The following is a 14,856-nucleotide window of genomic DNA, read 5'->3' on the forward strand; positions in this document are numbered from 1 at the left end:
AAAAAGAGATCCAGGGATGTAGCTCAGTGGTCGAGTGCTTGCCTTGCATATAACAGACTCTGGGAGTTCCATCTTTGGTACCGCAAGGAGAATTAACGAGCCATGGAATCTCCTGGCTTTATAAATTCTCAGCCCCTAGAACCTAGCTTGTCCAGATGCCCCGTCCTTTTCCTCCCTTGCTGGCCCCGGTCCTGAAGTTTCACAACTCCCATAGAGTTTAGGGAAGGAGAATCAGCTTCTCGCACATTCATTAGTGGTTGGGTCATCTGTCATCAGGGTTTTGTAAGAGCAGTTGGACCTCTCAACTGTCCAGGAGCATGTGACTTTGGAGCCAGGGTGGCAGGCACTGGGTGGAGATGCATATGCCACATAGAGAGCATCACACACGGAGGAGGGCATCAATATGATTGGGGTGCGTGCGTGCGTGCGTGCGTGTGCGTGTGTGTGTGTGTGTGTGGGTGTGTGTGTGTGTATTAAGAGGGATGCAACACAGGGTTTCCATCTTGTTTACCCCTGTGTGATACTGTGTGATACTCCTAGCCCCTCACTGGGGATTCTAGGCAGGTGCTCTACCACTGAGCCACACCCCAGCACCTCACTGGGGGATTCTAGGCAGGGGCTCTACCACTGAACTATATCCTTAGTATTCTTTCTACTTTTTATTCTGAAACAGGTCTTGCTATCTATCTGAGGCTGATCTCTCTAAGTCAGAACCCTCCTGTCTCAACCTTCTAAGGAACTAAGATCACAGGTATGTGCCACCAGATCATGGCCACCACCTGCTTCTTATTCCAGAGTGTTCCATCAAAAGACACCCCTCCATTTGCCCCTCCTCAAAGCTGAGAGTGACCACTGTTGGAAGATCCCAGCACTGCTGATGAAGCAGAGCTATGGTTTTTTTCCTTACTAGAAAATTCCATGATCTAGACATAGCTGGAAGGAGGCTGGGAACAGGCAGCAAGGCCATCTGGGGCCAGGGGTCAGGTTTAGCTTAAAATTGAGCTCACGTCTGGGTCAGAAGTCAAATGTCTAGATATAGTGTCTGGGGTCTTCCATTCTAAGTGCTGCTTTACAGGAGACCATGGGGACCTCAGATGCTGCTTTGCCTGAAACATCAGGGTTTTTTTTTTCTTTCTGGGACTGAGAGCAGAGGATACTCTCCAGGAAGCTGGCACATTGGGCCCATGCTGGACATAGGCCACTGAACTGTCCCCAACCTCCTGTGTCCGGCCAACTTGTGGCCTGACTCTAGCTTGTTGATACCTATTGATACCTGATAGTTGCTGCCTACAGCTCCCTCCTTTTGGATCCCTTGCCAGGCATGGCTCTGTGAATCCTACCTTCCCCATTTCAGGGGCCTTGCTTAGATCTTACCTGGTTTAGGTGGTTTTCCTCCAGGTCCCAGAGCTGCAGAGAGAAGAAATGATGATGAATGGCAGGGAAGAAGTGACTCATTTCTCTTTCTCTGCCTCTGTCTGTCTGTCTGAGACAGGGACTCATCATAGCCCAGGCTATGATGATATAGCCAAGGATGACTTTGAACTCATGAATCCCCTACCCCTAACTCTCAAGTTCTGGTATTACAGACACGTACCTCCTCCCATCTCTTAGTACTTATTCATTGCTTACGCCTGCCCCACAGTAGAGGGTGAGGGGTGTATGTGGGTCTCTTCCTCAAGTGCTAGAGGTGATGCCTAGAAAGTTCTCTTGCTTAGTCATGGAGTCCCTGGGAGCCCATCTTTCCCTCTGGAGTTTTGTTGAGTGACAGCTTCCTGGCTTGTTTTGAGATTATGTCTTGTGTAGTTCAGGCTGATCTTGAACTTGCTATATATTCAAGGATGACTCTGAATTCTTGATCCCTAGTTTCTACCTCCTCAGTGCTGGGGTTATAGGCATGCACCAACATCTCCAGCAATTTCTCAGTTTTTTTTTCCCTCAAGAGGAGTTAATCTCCACCTGGCAGGATCGTTAAGAGAGGAGATCAAAGAGAATATAAAAGTAGGAAGGGGCCATGAGGATCCTAAAAGGGTCATTGGGGTTTTGTTTTTAAGGAGGTCTCTTTTCCACGGGATGCTCAACCTGTACAACATTAGTTGCTGGGATCTCTTGAAGACCTGAGGTCTAATGATGTGTGTTGGGGGGGTCATGATGACACCAAGATCCTTTCATTGAGGAGCCTAAGGCTAGTTTCTGAGCTTACCTCCTGCTCCACCCAGTCCTCCGATACCAGCCCCTGTTGTGTGCATTGAGAGAGAGAGAAACATCAGAGGTTAGTATCCAGACAAGCCACACCCCACCACCATCAAATTCTAGCTGTAGAACTTTGGGCAAGTCAACTCCTATGACCCAGTTTCTTTTTCTGTCTTACTGACTCAATAGCCTTGTGTCAGTTTGTCCTAGGATGGAACTAGAGGGACTTTTGACTTCATGTCAGTTATTTTCTTTCCATTTTTCCATGTATGTGTGTCTGGTATGCGTGTGTATATGCATGCGTGCATGTTTGTGTGTGTGTGTGTGTGCATTCCTGTGGAGGCCCAAAGTTGATGTCTAGAGTCATCCACCGTCATTCTTGTACCTTATTCGTTGGTGCAGGGTGTGCCAATCAAACCCCAGGTTCACTAGTGTGGATAGCTAGCTCGCTCCACAAGTACAGGCATTCGCCATGACCCGTGGTTTATGAGATGCTGGGGCTTCACACACACTAGGCAGACGCTCTACCCATCAAGCTGCATCCCCAGCTTAGTCGCTCTATTTATCTTCTCTGTTATTCGCCTCTGGGGGATTGCCAAGAGCAGGATTAAAGCTTCGAGGACTGCGAACCCTTCCAATGATAGGAATGTGTGAAGGCGCCAGCCTCCTGACAGCAGGGATTATGCTCCATCTTGTACAATATTTATGCTCTTAATAGATGTTCCATTAGCAGCTTTTCTTAGGGTGGAGACTATGCAGCTCAAGCTGGCTTTGAACTCTTGACTCTCTATGTCTGGGATGCTACTGTTACAGATGTGTGCCTTCACATCTCACTCTACTGATTGGATTGCTTTTTTTTTGAGGCAGGGTCTCTTACAGCCCAGGCTGGCCTGAGCTCTTTCTATAGCCAAGGGATGTCTTTGAATGTCTGTCCTCCAAGTGCTGGGATTACAGGTATGCAGCCACTATACCTGGTTTAAACAGTGCTGGGGATGGTACCCAGGGTTTCACACATGCTAGGCAAACACTCTGTTAACTGAGCCACATCCCCGGCCTGGTTAACTGCTTCAGAAAATGGGCCTGATTTGCAGGTCCTCAGTGGCAGGAATGGAAATGTGATAACTTCTCTGGCCCATGAACTAGCTCAGTGGGTAAAGCTCATTTGCTGCCAAGCCCAACATATCGAGTTTCAGCCCTGGGACCCACACGGTGGTAGCAAAGATCCGAATCCCAAATGTTGTCCTATGGAACTGGGCATGGTGTCACATGCTTTTAATCCCAGCCCTCCAGAGGATCTCTGTGAGTTCCAGTACAGCCGGGGATACATAGTGGGACGCTGTCTCAAAAAAACAAAACAAAACAAGCAAACAAACCAAAAGAAGCACCCAAACAAAAAGAGCTGTTTTCTGACTTCCACATGCAAGCCCTAAAAACAAGTGTAATAAAAATACTTAAAAATATTCCATCTCTCATGAGCAATCCATCCCCATCTGTCATAAATAGGTGTGTGGAAACCATGTACATTACCTGGATAATAGACTCCGCCAGGGACTCCGCCAGGAACTCCACCGGGCACAGCTCCTGGAACCCCTAGAAGGAAGAGGGTCAACTCTGATTAGTTAGGCTTCTCAGGCTTGTTTGTTTGTTTTGGGGACAGGGCTTCACTGTGTTGTGTAGCCCTGGCTGCCCTGGAGCTCGTTCTGTAGACCAGGCTGTCCTCGAACTCACAGAGATCCGCCTGCCTCTGCCCCCTAAGGGCTGGGGTTAAAGACATCCACCACTACTGCCTGTCACCAACCGTGTTTTAATGAAGATATAGATAGTGATTATGGTATTGTTTGTCTATAGATCAATGTCTGAGGGTAAACTATATATATATAGGTTCTTTTTGTGTATGTGTGCTTAGCAAGCACTCTACCACTGAACCACACCCCAGCCCCTCACTGGGGGATTCTAGGAAGGAGCTCTACCACTGACATGACCCCAGTTCTTGTTTTATTGAGACAGGTCCTCACTACGTGGTTCAGACTGGTCTTGATCTTGCACCCCCTCCCCCCATCCCCAGCCTCCTGAGAAGCCAAGATTATAAGCATGAACCGCCACACCTGACTTTGCATTTTCTCATTCTTCCCAAAGTGTCTCAATGAAGCTGGAGGGGCAGAAATTCTGAATTGTAGTTGCAGCAGACTTGAAATCAGGCCCAGAGAGGTTAAGGGAAGTGGTTGGGGCCACACAGCTGGGTAAACATGAAGCCTGGAGCGAACCCAGGCCACTTCTCTGAGCAGGAGACTTAACACTCTTGATGAGAAGGGACCCTGCCTGTGGTTGTGACTGGGCATTGGGCAAGGGACTCTGCCTACCTGCTTTACCCACGACTTTGCTGGGAGCTGGGCGGTAAGGCTGGAGTCAAATGTAAGAGGGCAGGCTGGGAGGTGACATCAGTTAGGAGTTAGCTGCTGTCTGGCTTCAACCATTCCCACTCTGGTAGGATAGTGCAAGGTCAGTGTCCTTGGCCCCTGGGCAACTCTCTTTGGGTGAGGTTCTGGCCAGGGACCCAGGGCTGTTTTGGGAGGTGCCAGGGACTGGAGGGGGTGGGAACACCATGAATGAGCCAATCGAATAGTTTCCTAAGGAACAGTTAATTCCAAGCCAAGGTCACGAATTTAGTCCCCAGGGACCAGCCAAAGCTTTCATTGGAGATGCTGGCCCTGGAGTTGTTGTCATGGCAACAAATGGAAACTCCTATACTGAGCCATGACCTCTGACCTTGACAAGTCACCTTGTTACCAGGGCCCAAGTCTACTCTGCTGAAGGGAGCCCGAGAGTCATATGGTGAGGGATGCAAGGTGGGTGCCAGTCAGTCATGTAGCTTTTCAGTTCAGGGAGACCTCTCAGCCAGATGTCTGTGTGTCTGGCCTCAGACACTTGGTGACAATACACAGCTGGGCCTGCCTGGTCCCTGGACCTTGTCAGCCTAAGCAGGGTTAGGAATGTCTGGCCGCCATGGGCAGATTGTGCTAAAGTCCTGGTGCCACTACCTCCTGGGGTCTGTGCCCCTCCCCTCTCAACCCTGGAGAGACTGAGAGCCAGGCCTGGATGGTCTCGAGTGATCTGCTCAGAGCCTGGGGGTTCAGGGAGGGGTGGCCCCAGGGATCTGAGTCTGCAGGAAGCAGACTTCTAGCATTGTCCTGAGCTGCCAAACACACATGCCCCCCCCCCCCCACCCAAGCTTTTGATGCCCTCCCAGGCTCTGGCCTCCAGCTCTGAGCCCCAAGTGGGGAGTTCCAGTCTCTGCTTCTCTCCTGCACTTTCTCCCCTTCTCTTCCTGTTCTTTCTGGTCTCCAGCCCTAGAGCTGCCTGTGGGAACAACAGGAACAAGGGAACAATGTGGTGGGAACGGCAAGGGGACCCAGGGCAAGGCCCTCTGGCTTCTCTCCCAGCTCCTCATTCGGTGTGTGACCTCAGGCAAGTAACTGCATCTCCCCAGTGCTGGGGTGACAGACCTGTGCCACCCCACCTGGTTTGTTCCAGGGCTGGGAATAGAACCCAGGGCTTCATGCTCGCTAGGCACACACCCTGCCAACGGAACCACCTCCTTAGCCAAGCCTCACATTTTTTTTTCTTCCTCACAATGTAGTTGTGAGGTTTGCTGCCTGGCATGGTTGCAAGCATTCAAATGAAAGGACAGATCCTAGTCAGACCCTGCACAGAAATAATTGTTAAAAGAAAGTGCTGGTGATCTTGGGTCCCCTGTTTTCTCTTAGTGCATGGCTAGGCCCAGGTATACAATAGGTACTCAATAAATGGTGAGTGAGGGAGGCAGAGAGATTGGGTTGTGTCTGATTTGTTTCCTCACTCCCCCCATAAGGCCCCTGGGGGTGGGCTTGCTGAGCCCCTGACTTGACCGAGCCCCTATGTCCTCTCTCTTAGAGTTGTTCTCCAACACCCAGCCTATAACCAGGTTCCCTCTTGAGGGCGCTGTTACTTCCCCTCTCTCCAGCGCCTCTCTGCTTTCCACAACCGTGTTTCATAGCCCAATCACATTGGTCCAGCGTCACACCCAACCCAGGACATTCCAGATATTTGGAATGTTGTTTTGAGACCAGATCTCATTGTGTAGCATAAGCTGGTTTCGAACATGAGATTCTCCAGCCTCAGCCACTAGAGCGCTGAGAGGGCAGGCATGTGTCACCAGGCTTGGCTAGAGTTTTTGATTCTTGTTTTTCACTGAGAAAACAGAGTAGCTGCCTTCTCTTGACTGCCAAACCTCATGGCAGAACCCCATGAACCCGCATGGCAGAGGGGAAGAGTTGACTCCCCCTAATTGTTTTCTGACCCCCCCACAGTGATATGTGCATATAGACACAATAAATATAATAAGAATAAAGGACTCTGTAGATAGGACATGTCGGCACACACCTGTAATTCCCGTACTCAGAGGCGGAGACAGGAGGAGTGTGAGTTTGAGATCACGTTGCACTTCCTAGGGAGATGGAGGCTTCCCTGGGCTACAGGGTGAGGTTCAGGCTAGCCTGTGCAACACAGCAAACCCCTTGTCTCAAAAATCATACACTGCTTATGGAGGTCTCCTCCCTCATGCTCTTCATTCCCACTGTCTCTCCTTTGTGCCAGCAGGGTTTTCTACTGAGAACATCCTCACCCTGCTGAAAGTCTTTGCCGCTCCTTCTAGCTCACCACAGTTTCTCCTGCCTTCAATGCTCGGTCGGCCACAAGCAGCTGGCTTGGAACACACTTGTGTCTTGTTTTATGTGAGTCTGGCTCATTCCTCCTGCTAGCCTTGGGGCAAATTTCATCTCTCACATGTGTGAATCATGACCCTAGACTCCCAGGGATCCGAACAGTCCTCTGACCTGGGCTAGAAGCCCCGAAAACACCCCTTAGTCCTCTGCCTGTAAACTCTCCGAGAGGGGAGATCTTCAGCCCTTTCATTTGTGTGGTCTGCACTTGGCTTGCTCCTGGGCGGCAGCCTGCTCCTCAGCGCCTCAGAATGTTTTTGGTTTTGCCTTCCTCTCTTCTGCTTCCCTCCCCTCCCTTTGCCTAATTCTCCTCTTCTTTCCCCTTCTTTCCCCTCCCCTTCTTTTCTCTTTTCTCTGGTCTCCTCTTCTCTTCTCTTTTCTAACACAGGGCTTCTTTGTAGCCCAGGCTAGCTTGAAACTCTGTATATAGCTTAGATTTGGGTTTACAACCCTGTCTCAGCATCCTAAATCCTGGGGGATTAAAGGCCTGGGTCCCCATATTCAGTTAAATTTTTCTCTCAAGAGTCCCCTCAGATTCTCTGGAGAACCCTCCCTGAGTCCTCTCCATTTTGGTTACCTGTTTATATAACAATCACCAGGGAGAATTAAGCCTTAGAAACTGGGCTGGGTAGGTCAGGGGCAGTGATGGGCACTGATAATCCCAGCACTTGGCAGGCAGAGGCAGGAGGATTGCTGTAAATTGGAGAGGACAATATGTCCTACCTACCAAGTTCCAGGCCAGCCAGAGCTACATATTTGAGAAACAAAAGTATTCTTTAACCTTAGGAAATTGGATCCAGGCTCAGTGGCTCACAGATGTAATTCCAGCATTTGGGAGGTGGAAGTGGGAAGATCAGGAGTTCAAGGTCACCCTCAACCACAGAGTGAGTTCAAGGCCAGCTTGACCCTCGTCTCAATAAAACAAACACAAACACACAAACAAACAAACAAAAAAAACCCCAAAAAACCCATCTTAGAGGTTGCTCTTATAGCTCAGAGGTAGCACACTTGCCCAGCATGCACAAAGCTTTGGGTTCAGCCCCCAGCACAACCCCTCCCTAAACAAACGAGCAAACAAACAAAAAGAACAAAAAACAACAACAAAACAATAAAAACCAAACAAAAATCCAAAATAACAAAAATCAATAACAAATAAATAATTTTAAAAAAACCTTAGAAAAGTAAAGATAGGAGCTAATTTCATGGACCATCAGACCCTTAGCAAATTGTAAGAGAAAGTCACTCCACAGCTTTGCTGTCCCATGATCCTCCAGTGGATATTTTTTGGCAGCTGTTAAGTTGCTACTGTTACCCTTGCACCCAAACCCCAGGGATACTTAGGGGCTGGGTGCTAAAAATAGGGATGTTTTTTCCCTTTCGCAGCCAAGGAAACTGAAAGTCAACCAGACACAGCACCTTGGCCTGATATCTACATTTGACCTTGCCACTACGAGGTTAGCGGTGCTAACGGGTCCTGGCAGGGGGCCCTGCCAAGCCCAAATCCAGTGGGCCGGCCTGGATTGAGCAGATAAAACCTCGCCAAGATGCTTATTGTGTGTGAGGAGCAGTTTGCCAGACGCTTTGCAAAAGTTGTCCATGCTCCTGCGTTTGTGTGAGCTATCCCTTGCTTCAACCAGACACCCAGAGCTGGATCAAGGCACTAAATCTTTGGCAGCTTATCAGAGGCACCTGGGGAGCTGTCAACCCTCAAATCCCCCCCGAACAAGAGCCGCCACAGATCAAATAGAGGAAGAATTCTTAGGTCGCGGCATAGGTCCAGGCAACAGTCATGCCCATCAGGTTTATCCTGAGATAAACCTTCAGCGGGTAAATGAGGGGGAGGGGATACGGAAAACATTTCTGGGGTCAGGAAGATCGCTGAACTTCGTTTTATGTCCGATCCTCCAACATGTACTTTTTTGAAGAAATCGATTCTTGTAGCCCAGGCTAGCCTAGAACTCACTTTATAGATGATGATAGTGAACCTCTGAACCTCCCGTCTCCTCCTGTCTCCATCTTTCCAAAGTGCAAGGCTGCTATAGGCAAGGGTGCTACCATGCTTGATTCTTTTTTTTCTCCCTTTGGTGACCTTTTATTTTAATTTTGTTTTGGGGGATAAAGTCTCACCATCTAGCACAGGCTGGCTTGGAACTCCCTCTGTGGCGCAGGACTCACTTCCACGGTGATCCCGCAGTCCTAGTCTCTGGAGCTCCTGAGCCGCCACACCTGGTTTATATATCCCCTCTAACACAGGGGCTGACGCAAGTCATTAGTCAGAGGAAATGTTACTATCACCCCCATCAGCGACGAGGAACTGGCGCCCATGACATCTTTCTCTTGGGGAGACCAGGCTCCCCCACCCTGGGGACCAGACAGGTGGGAGACTAGGTAGGTGTGACCAATGTCCAGCCCCGCGCAGATCTCTGACCTCTTAGGAGTTCAGTGGACTCAGAACAAATCTTGAAAGGCCTCATCAATCCACAGTGCCTCTGGCTTGAACCTAGTGACTCCGGCCACCTGGGACAGAGTTGAGATTTATCTTCAGGGGGAATGATGCCAGCTGAGTACCGAGTGATGTCACCCAGGCTACAAGGGGGAGGGTTTGTTCTGCCCTTATAGGAAGACTCCGCCCCAGGGCTGTCTCTGCCCAGTATTCCCTGGCACTTCCTCCACCCCCTCTTTCTTTTTCTTTTTCTTTCTTTCTTTCTTTTTTTTTTTTTTTTTTTGACTCAGGGCAGAAAGCTGGCTGATAGTAACTTCCAGGCTCTGTTTCTGTACCTTTCAAGAAAGGGTCTTGTGTAGCCCAGGCTAGCCTTGAATTCCCTCTATAGCTAAGTGTGACCTTGAACTCCTGATCCTTCTGCCTCTACCTCCTGAGAGCTGGGACCACAGGTGGGAGCCACCACCACACCTGGTTTGTGTGGTGCTGGGGATAAAACCCAGGCCTTCTAGCATGCGAGGCAAGTTCTCTATTAGCTGAGTTCCATCTCTTGCCTTCTTTTAGATTCTTTTGAGAGAAGATCTCACTATCTAGTTCAGGTTGCCCTCCAACTAGATAGCCTCCTGCCTCAGGTGTATTCAGATAATAGTTTCTTTATGATGAACTAGTATAACCATCAAGGGAGGAGGGTGGGCAGATGTTAGGTGACCACATCTGGGGCAGGAGGGTCAGGCGATCCAGAGTCATGACTCTTAACCACTGGCTGGCTGAAGCTGCAGGGTCCTCCTGTTGGTACCCACAACCCTCAGTCTTGTCCCAGTCTAGGAACTCTTGTGCTCCAGTGGGCTCCTACCCTGAGCAGGTCAGTCTCACGGACCTGCTGCTGCTCCCACCCAGCCTCTGACCACAGCCCAGCCCTGCCCTGCCCCACCCTGCTCTGCAGCCCCCTGTCCCCAGTTCAAGTTCGGGTTCCCATGACAAGGAGGGCTCTTACGGAAACCAGATTCCACCTAGATGACCCTAGCAGGTGGCCCATGGGCTTGTACCTCTTTCCCCATGGCCGGATGCACCTTCCCTCTGCGAGCCGTCTCCTTCCTCCCCCATAACCCAGTGTGCCTGGTCTGGACACAGCAGATGACCAGGATGATAACTGGCGGCTCAGTGTAGCCTCCGACACCAGCTGTGCCCTGTCTGCTGGGAGATGGGCACCTTTCCCAGCTCACCCCCTGGCCTGTACTCCACCCCAGGAAACCCTCCTACGGGCAAGGACTCGCACACACTTACAGTGACAACCTACACCCGGCACCAGACTTCTTCAGGATGTTGGTTTTTTTTTTTTTTTTTGAGACAGCATCGTGTAGCCCATATGGCCTTGAACTCACTATGTAGCCAATGACACACTGAATTCCTGATCGTTGGGCCACTACACAGGTACGCATCACCGTGCAATCTAGTTTACCCAAGGCTTTGTGCGTATTTAGAAAGCGCTCTACCAACTGAGACATCCTTAACCCTCATTCAGTTTTTTTTTTCTTTTTGAGATAGGGTCTAGTTGGCTTTGAACTTACATGCTGGGAACACAAGTGTGGCTCACCACGCCCAACTGTGTGTTGGACTTTGGCAGGTCCCACCAGACAACTTCATGGTTGCCTCCCTCCACCTTCACCTGTCTAGGGATGGACTCGTCAACAGACCATACCTTTCCCAGATACTCCTCCTTCAGGGACATGATCGGCCAGATCCTCACATTGACACCTGTGCAACATAGTGTGAAACACCACACACACACACACACACACACACACACACACACCACACTCCCAGCATCCCCCAAGCAACCAGGATTATCTCTCCCCAGGCTGGTATGTGTACAGGTGTGCAAACTGCCTCCACTGGACAAGCACCCAGGTGGCTCCGAGGACCGCCCCCTCTCGAGCTTGGACAGAGGCTAGGGACCATCCTGATTTGTGGAATGTATGTTTGACAGGATCCCCCTCCGCGGAGCTAGCTCTCTAGAGGAGACAGTTCCCAGGACCCTGCCTGGAAGAGGGAGAGGGGAGATCTGGAGGCGAAGGGCTCATCCATCTCCGGGATCCCCCATCAGTCTTGTCTCCTGGCCGGCTGGGTCCCGCAGATGTGGGCAGCATGGGACCGGCGAGGGGCAGTATGGGACCGGCGAGGGGCACTGTGGGACCGGCGAGGAGCCCCTTACCTCCAGGCTGCGCGGGATGGAGGAGGTTGAGCAAGAAGATCAGCAAAACGCCAGGCTGCGGGACTGCCGTTGTCAGACTCGCCATCTCGGGGAGGACTGCCCCAGCCTGCTCTCTGCGCCTCGTTTTATCCCCAAAGCGTAATTGCTGCCTGGTAGGCTGCTGTGAGGGAGGGAGGGAGGGATAGAGGGCGGGTGGGAGGAGGGAGGGAGGAGGGGGAGCTGGGAGAGGGGGTCGCGGGGGAGGGGGCAATTACGAAAGGCCAGGCTCGCAAGCCTCCTAGGCTGAATCTGCCTGGACCATGGGTCTATTTTCCTGCACACACACACACACACACACACACACACACGCGTGCGCGGCTTTCCCTCTGTAGCTGTTTGCTTGCTCCTGGCCCTGTTCCCGCCAGAAAGTGCGAGGGGGCCTTTGCCAGGACAGTCCTCTGGAGAGGAAGCAGGAGGGAGGGCCCAGGCAGCCCGGCCAAAAAATCCCAGCCCTAGCCAAGGCTGGAGTAGCCAGGCCCCCGCCCCTCTGCCTGGGCCCCAGGCCCAGTGTGGGGACACAGGCCAGCTGTCCCGCGCCTCAGCTCCCACCCTGGCCCTGCAGACACCCCGACACCCTCAAACCTAGCTAAAGACAGACCTTACCCAAAACTGGGCTGGGAAGGTTGATGGGTCTAAGGGGGTCTGCCTATAGAGTCTGCAGACAGAATTGCCTGGGAGAGAAAACCAGAGGGTATGGCACCGTGGGGGCATTTTGGGGACAGAATAGGGACGCTGACATACGATCTATTCATTGTGGTTGAGACAAAGTCTTAGTCATCTGTTTGAAGCCAGGGAAAGGGTGTTGGATAAGTCTAGGGTCTATGGTTGCAGAAACCAAGGGGCTGAGGTCAGGTGAACGGCTTGGGAATGAAAGTCATATATTTAGTGTCTCCCTAGGACTCTAAGATGATCCTTGCATAAGGTCTTGGTTTTGTACGGGCCACGAACATAGCTTTGCACCATCCCTGAGCAAACCAGTGTCCAACAGAGGTCAAACTGGATCCTAAGTGGCTGATGGGGAACATGGAGGCGGGAGCTCCGTGCAGATGACGATCAGCTCAGTATTCTCATTATTGCTTGGTCACCACCTGTCATAAGCTGAGCACCGCTAACTCTAGCCTGGATCTGAAACCATTCTTTTGGCGCCTCTGGGAAGGCTTGAGGATGCTATTCATCTGTTGACCAGAAGGGGGCAGCCTTTACTGAACCAACAGAAATGTCCCGTCAGGAAAGTGTAGTGCTCTGGCCACCCGGTCCTTGAGCCTTATGGGGACCCTGGGAGGTTTTTGGGAGGTGAAGGGGTGGGTCAAGGGAAGGTTATGTCACTCCAAGACCCCTGCATGTATGAAGGAAATGTGGGTGCTACAGGATAGGTGACCATGATGATTGTCTGTTCTAGGTCATATTTGGTCGGATGAAAAAGTCCACCGTTTGTCCTGGGGTCTTTCTCCTGCAGGAAGTGGCTCAGAGGGATAAGTTAAAGATATCTTGTCTAGCACAGGGCATAGAGGAGTCTGCAGCTCTGATAGTAGTGGCCAGGAGGGAAGAGACCAAAGGCAGGTGGCTTAGGTGGATATGGGCTGATTTTTGGGTCTCAGTTTTTCTTTCCTTTTCCTCTTTCCTTTTGTCTCCCTCCATCTCCTTCCTTCCTCCCTCCCTCCCTCCCTCCTTTCCTTCCTTCCTTCCTCCCTCCCTCCCTCCCTCCCTTCCTTCCTCCCTCCCTCCCTCCCTTCTTTCCTTCCTTCCTTCCTTCCTTCCTTCCTTCCTTCCTTCCTTCCTTCCTCCTCCCTCCCTCCCTCCCTTCTTTTCTCCCTCCCTTCCTCTTCCCTCTCTTCCTTCCTTCCTCCCTTCCTTTCTCCTTCCCTTCCTCCCTCACTTCTTCCCTCCCTCTCTCCTCCTCCCTTCCTTTCTTCCTCCCTCCCTCCCTCCCTCCCTTCCTCCCTCCCTCCCTCCCTCCCTCCTTCCTTCCTTCCTTCCTTCCTTCCTTCCTTCCTTCCTTCCTTCCTTCCTTTCTTCCATTCCTTCCTCCATAATTTCTTCTTTTCTCTTTGCCCCTCTCCCTCTTTTCCTTCCCCCTCCTCCCTCCCTTCCTTCTCTACGTCCCTTCCTACAACATAGTCATTGTCTCACTATATAATCCAGGCTGGCCTTGATCCTCCTGCCTCAGCCTCCTGAGTATTGGGATGACCGAAGTTCACCACTGAACACAGCTAGTTCTAGCACTTTCTAGGGGACAACTCCCTAGAGTTCACTTGCCTCGTGCATTAGCTGATGTCAGTTACCCTTAATTTGGAGAAGGTGAAGAAAGTGGGTGTGTGTCCCTGTCCCGTGCCTAGACGTGTGCTGTATGCCTTTGGTGCCGACAGCGCCGAGGCTGAAGCCAATTCTGTAAGCTCTGTCCCCGTTTGTGGTGTAGCTGTATGGCTTGATTGAGTCTCTACTGGGACAGTCTTCCCCTTTCCTGCAGTCTACCAGCTATGCTATGGAATCACCAGCGTTTTGGAGAGTGGAGGGGATGTGATGGGAGAGTCCTCTCAGAGCTGGACATGGCACCTTGGAGGCTGCAACATGAGGACAGAGTGTTTATTACCAGCCTGGGCTATATAAACAACAGCTCCATGTTAGCCTGGGCTGGATAGGTATAGCGGTACGTTCCTGGAATCTCAGCACTTGGGAGGTAGAGGCGGGAGGTTCAGGAGTCTAAAGTCATCCTTGTGCAGTGAATTTGAGGCCAGACTGGGGTACACGGGACTCTTAAAAACAAACAAACACCCTGTCTCGAAAAACCAAAAAAAAAAAAAAAAAAAAAAACAAACAAAAAAAAAAACCTAAAAATCAACCCAAAATATGAGATAATAAGAGAGAGAGAGAGAGAGAGAGAGAGAGAAAGAGAGAGAGAGAGAGAAAGAGAGAGAGAGAGAGAGAGAGAGAGAGAGAGAGAGAGAGAGAAAGAGAGAGAGATTCAAGTGAGCGAGAACACGGAAACCGTCTAGAAACCACACAGCATGGGTGTAGCTCTTCTGTCGTGTGTGTTGAGGGGGGGGTCCTGAGTGCACAGAAGATCCAAGAGCCCGAAGTCCCCAGTCCATCCTTTGCTGGGAATAGGGCTACGCCGTGGGCAGCGCCTGAGGCTCCAGGTCCTAGGTGAGGAGAGCAGCAGTGCTGGTGGGGAGCTGGGCCCCACTCCTCTTGGAGTAGTGACGCGGGCAGGAACTGGC

At 51.1% G+C, this 14,856-nt stretch overlaps 1 protein-coding gene and 1 long non-coding RNA gene across 2 annotated transcripts in view; both read right to left on the bottom strand.

Annotated features, from left to right (window-relative positions):
• Positions 1-1,349, bottom strand: part of Eln (elastin) — a 33,220-nt gene extending 31,871 nt beyond the window's left edge. The window contains exon 1 of the mRNA XM_042055838.1: positions 1,158-1,349. Within this exon, the coding sequence (XP_041911772.1) occupies positions 1,158-1,349 (192 nt within the window). The remainder of the gene's footprint in view (positions 1-1,157) is intronic.
• Positions 1,350-2,206: 857 nt separating this feature from the next.
• On the bottom strand, positions 2,207-11,719 carry LOC119824546. The gene is made up of 3 exons (XR_005287111.1): positions 11,600-11,719; positions 3,718-3,780; positions 2,207-2,233 (listed from the first exon to the last, which is right to left on the bottom strand). It is a non-coding gene; the product is annotated as an uncharacterized LOC119824546 (long non-coding RNA).
• Positions 11,720-14,856: the final 3,137 nt, after the last annotated feature.

This window comes from Arvicola amphibius, chromosome 10 (genome assembly GCF_903992535.2).
Source record: "Arvicola amphibius chromosome 10, mArvAmp1.2, whole genome shotgun sequence".
NCBI classification, from domain to species: Eukaryota; Metazoa; Chordata; class Mammalia; order Rodentia; family Cricetidae; genus Arvicola; species Arvicola amphibius.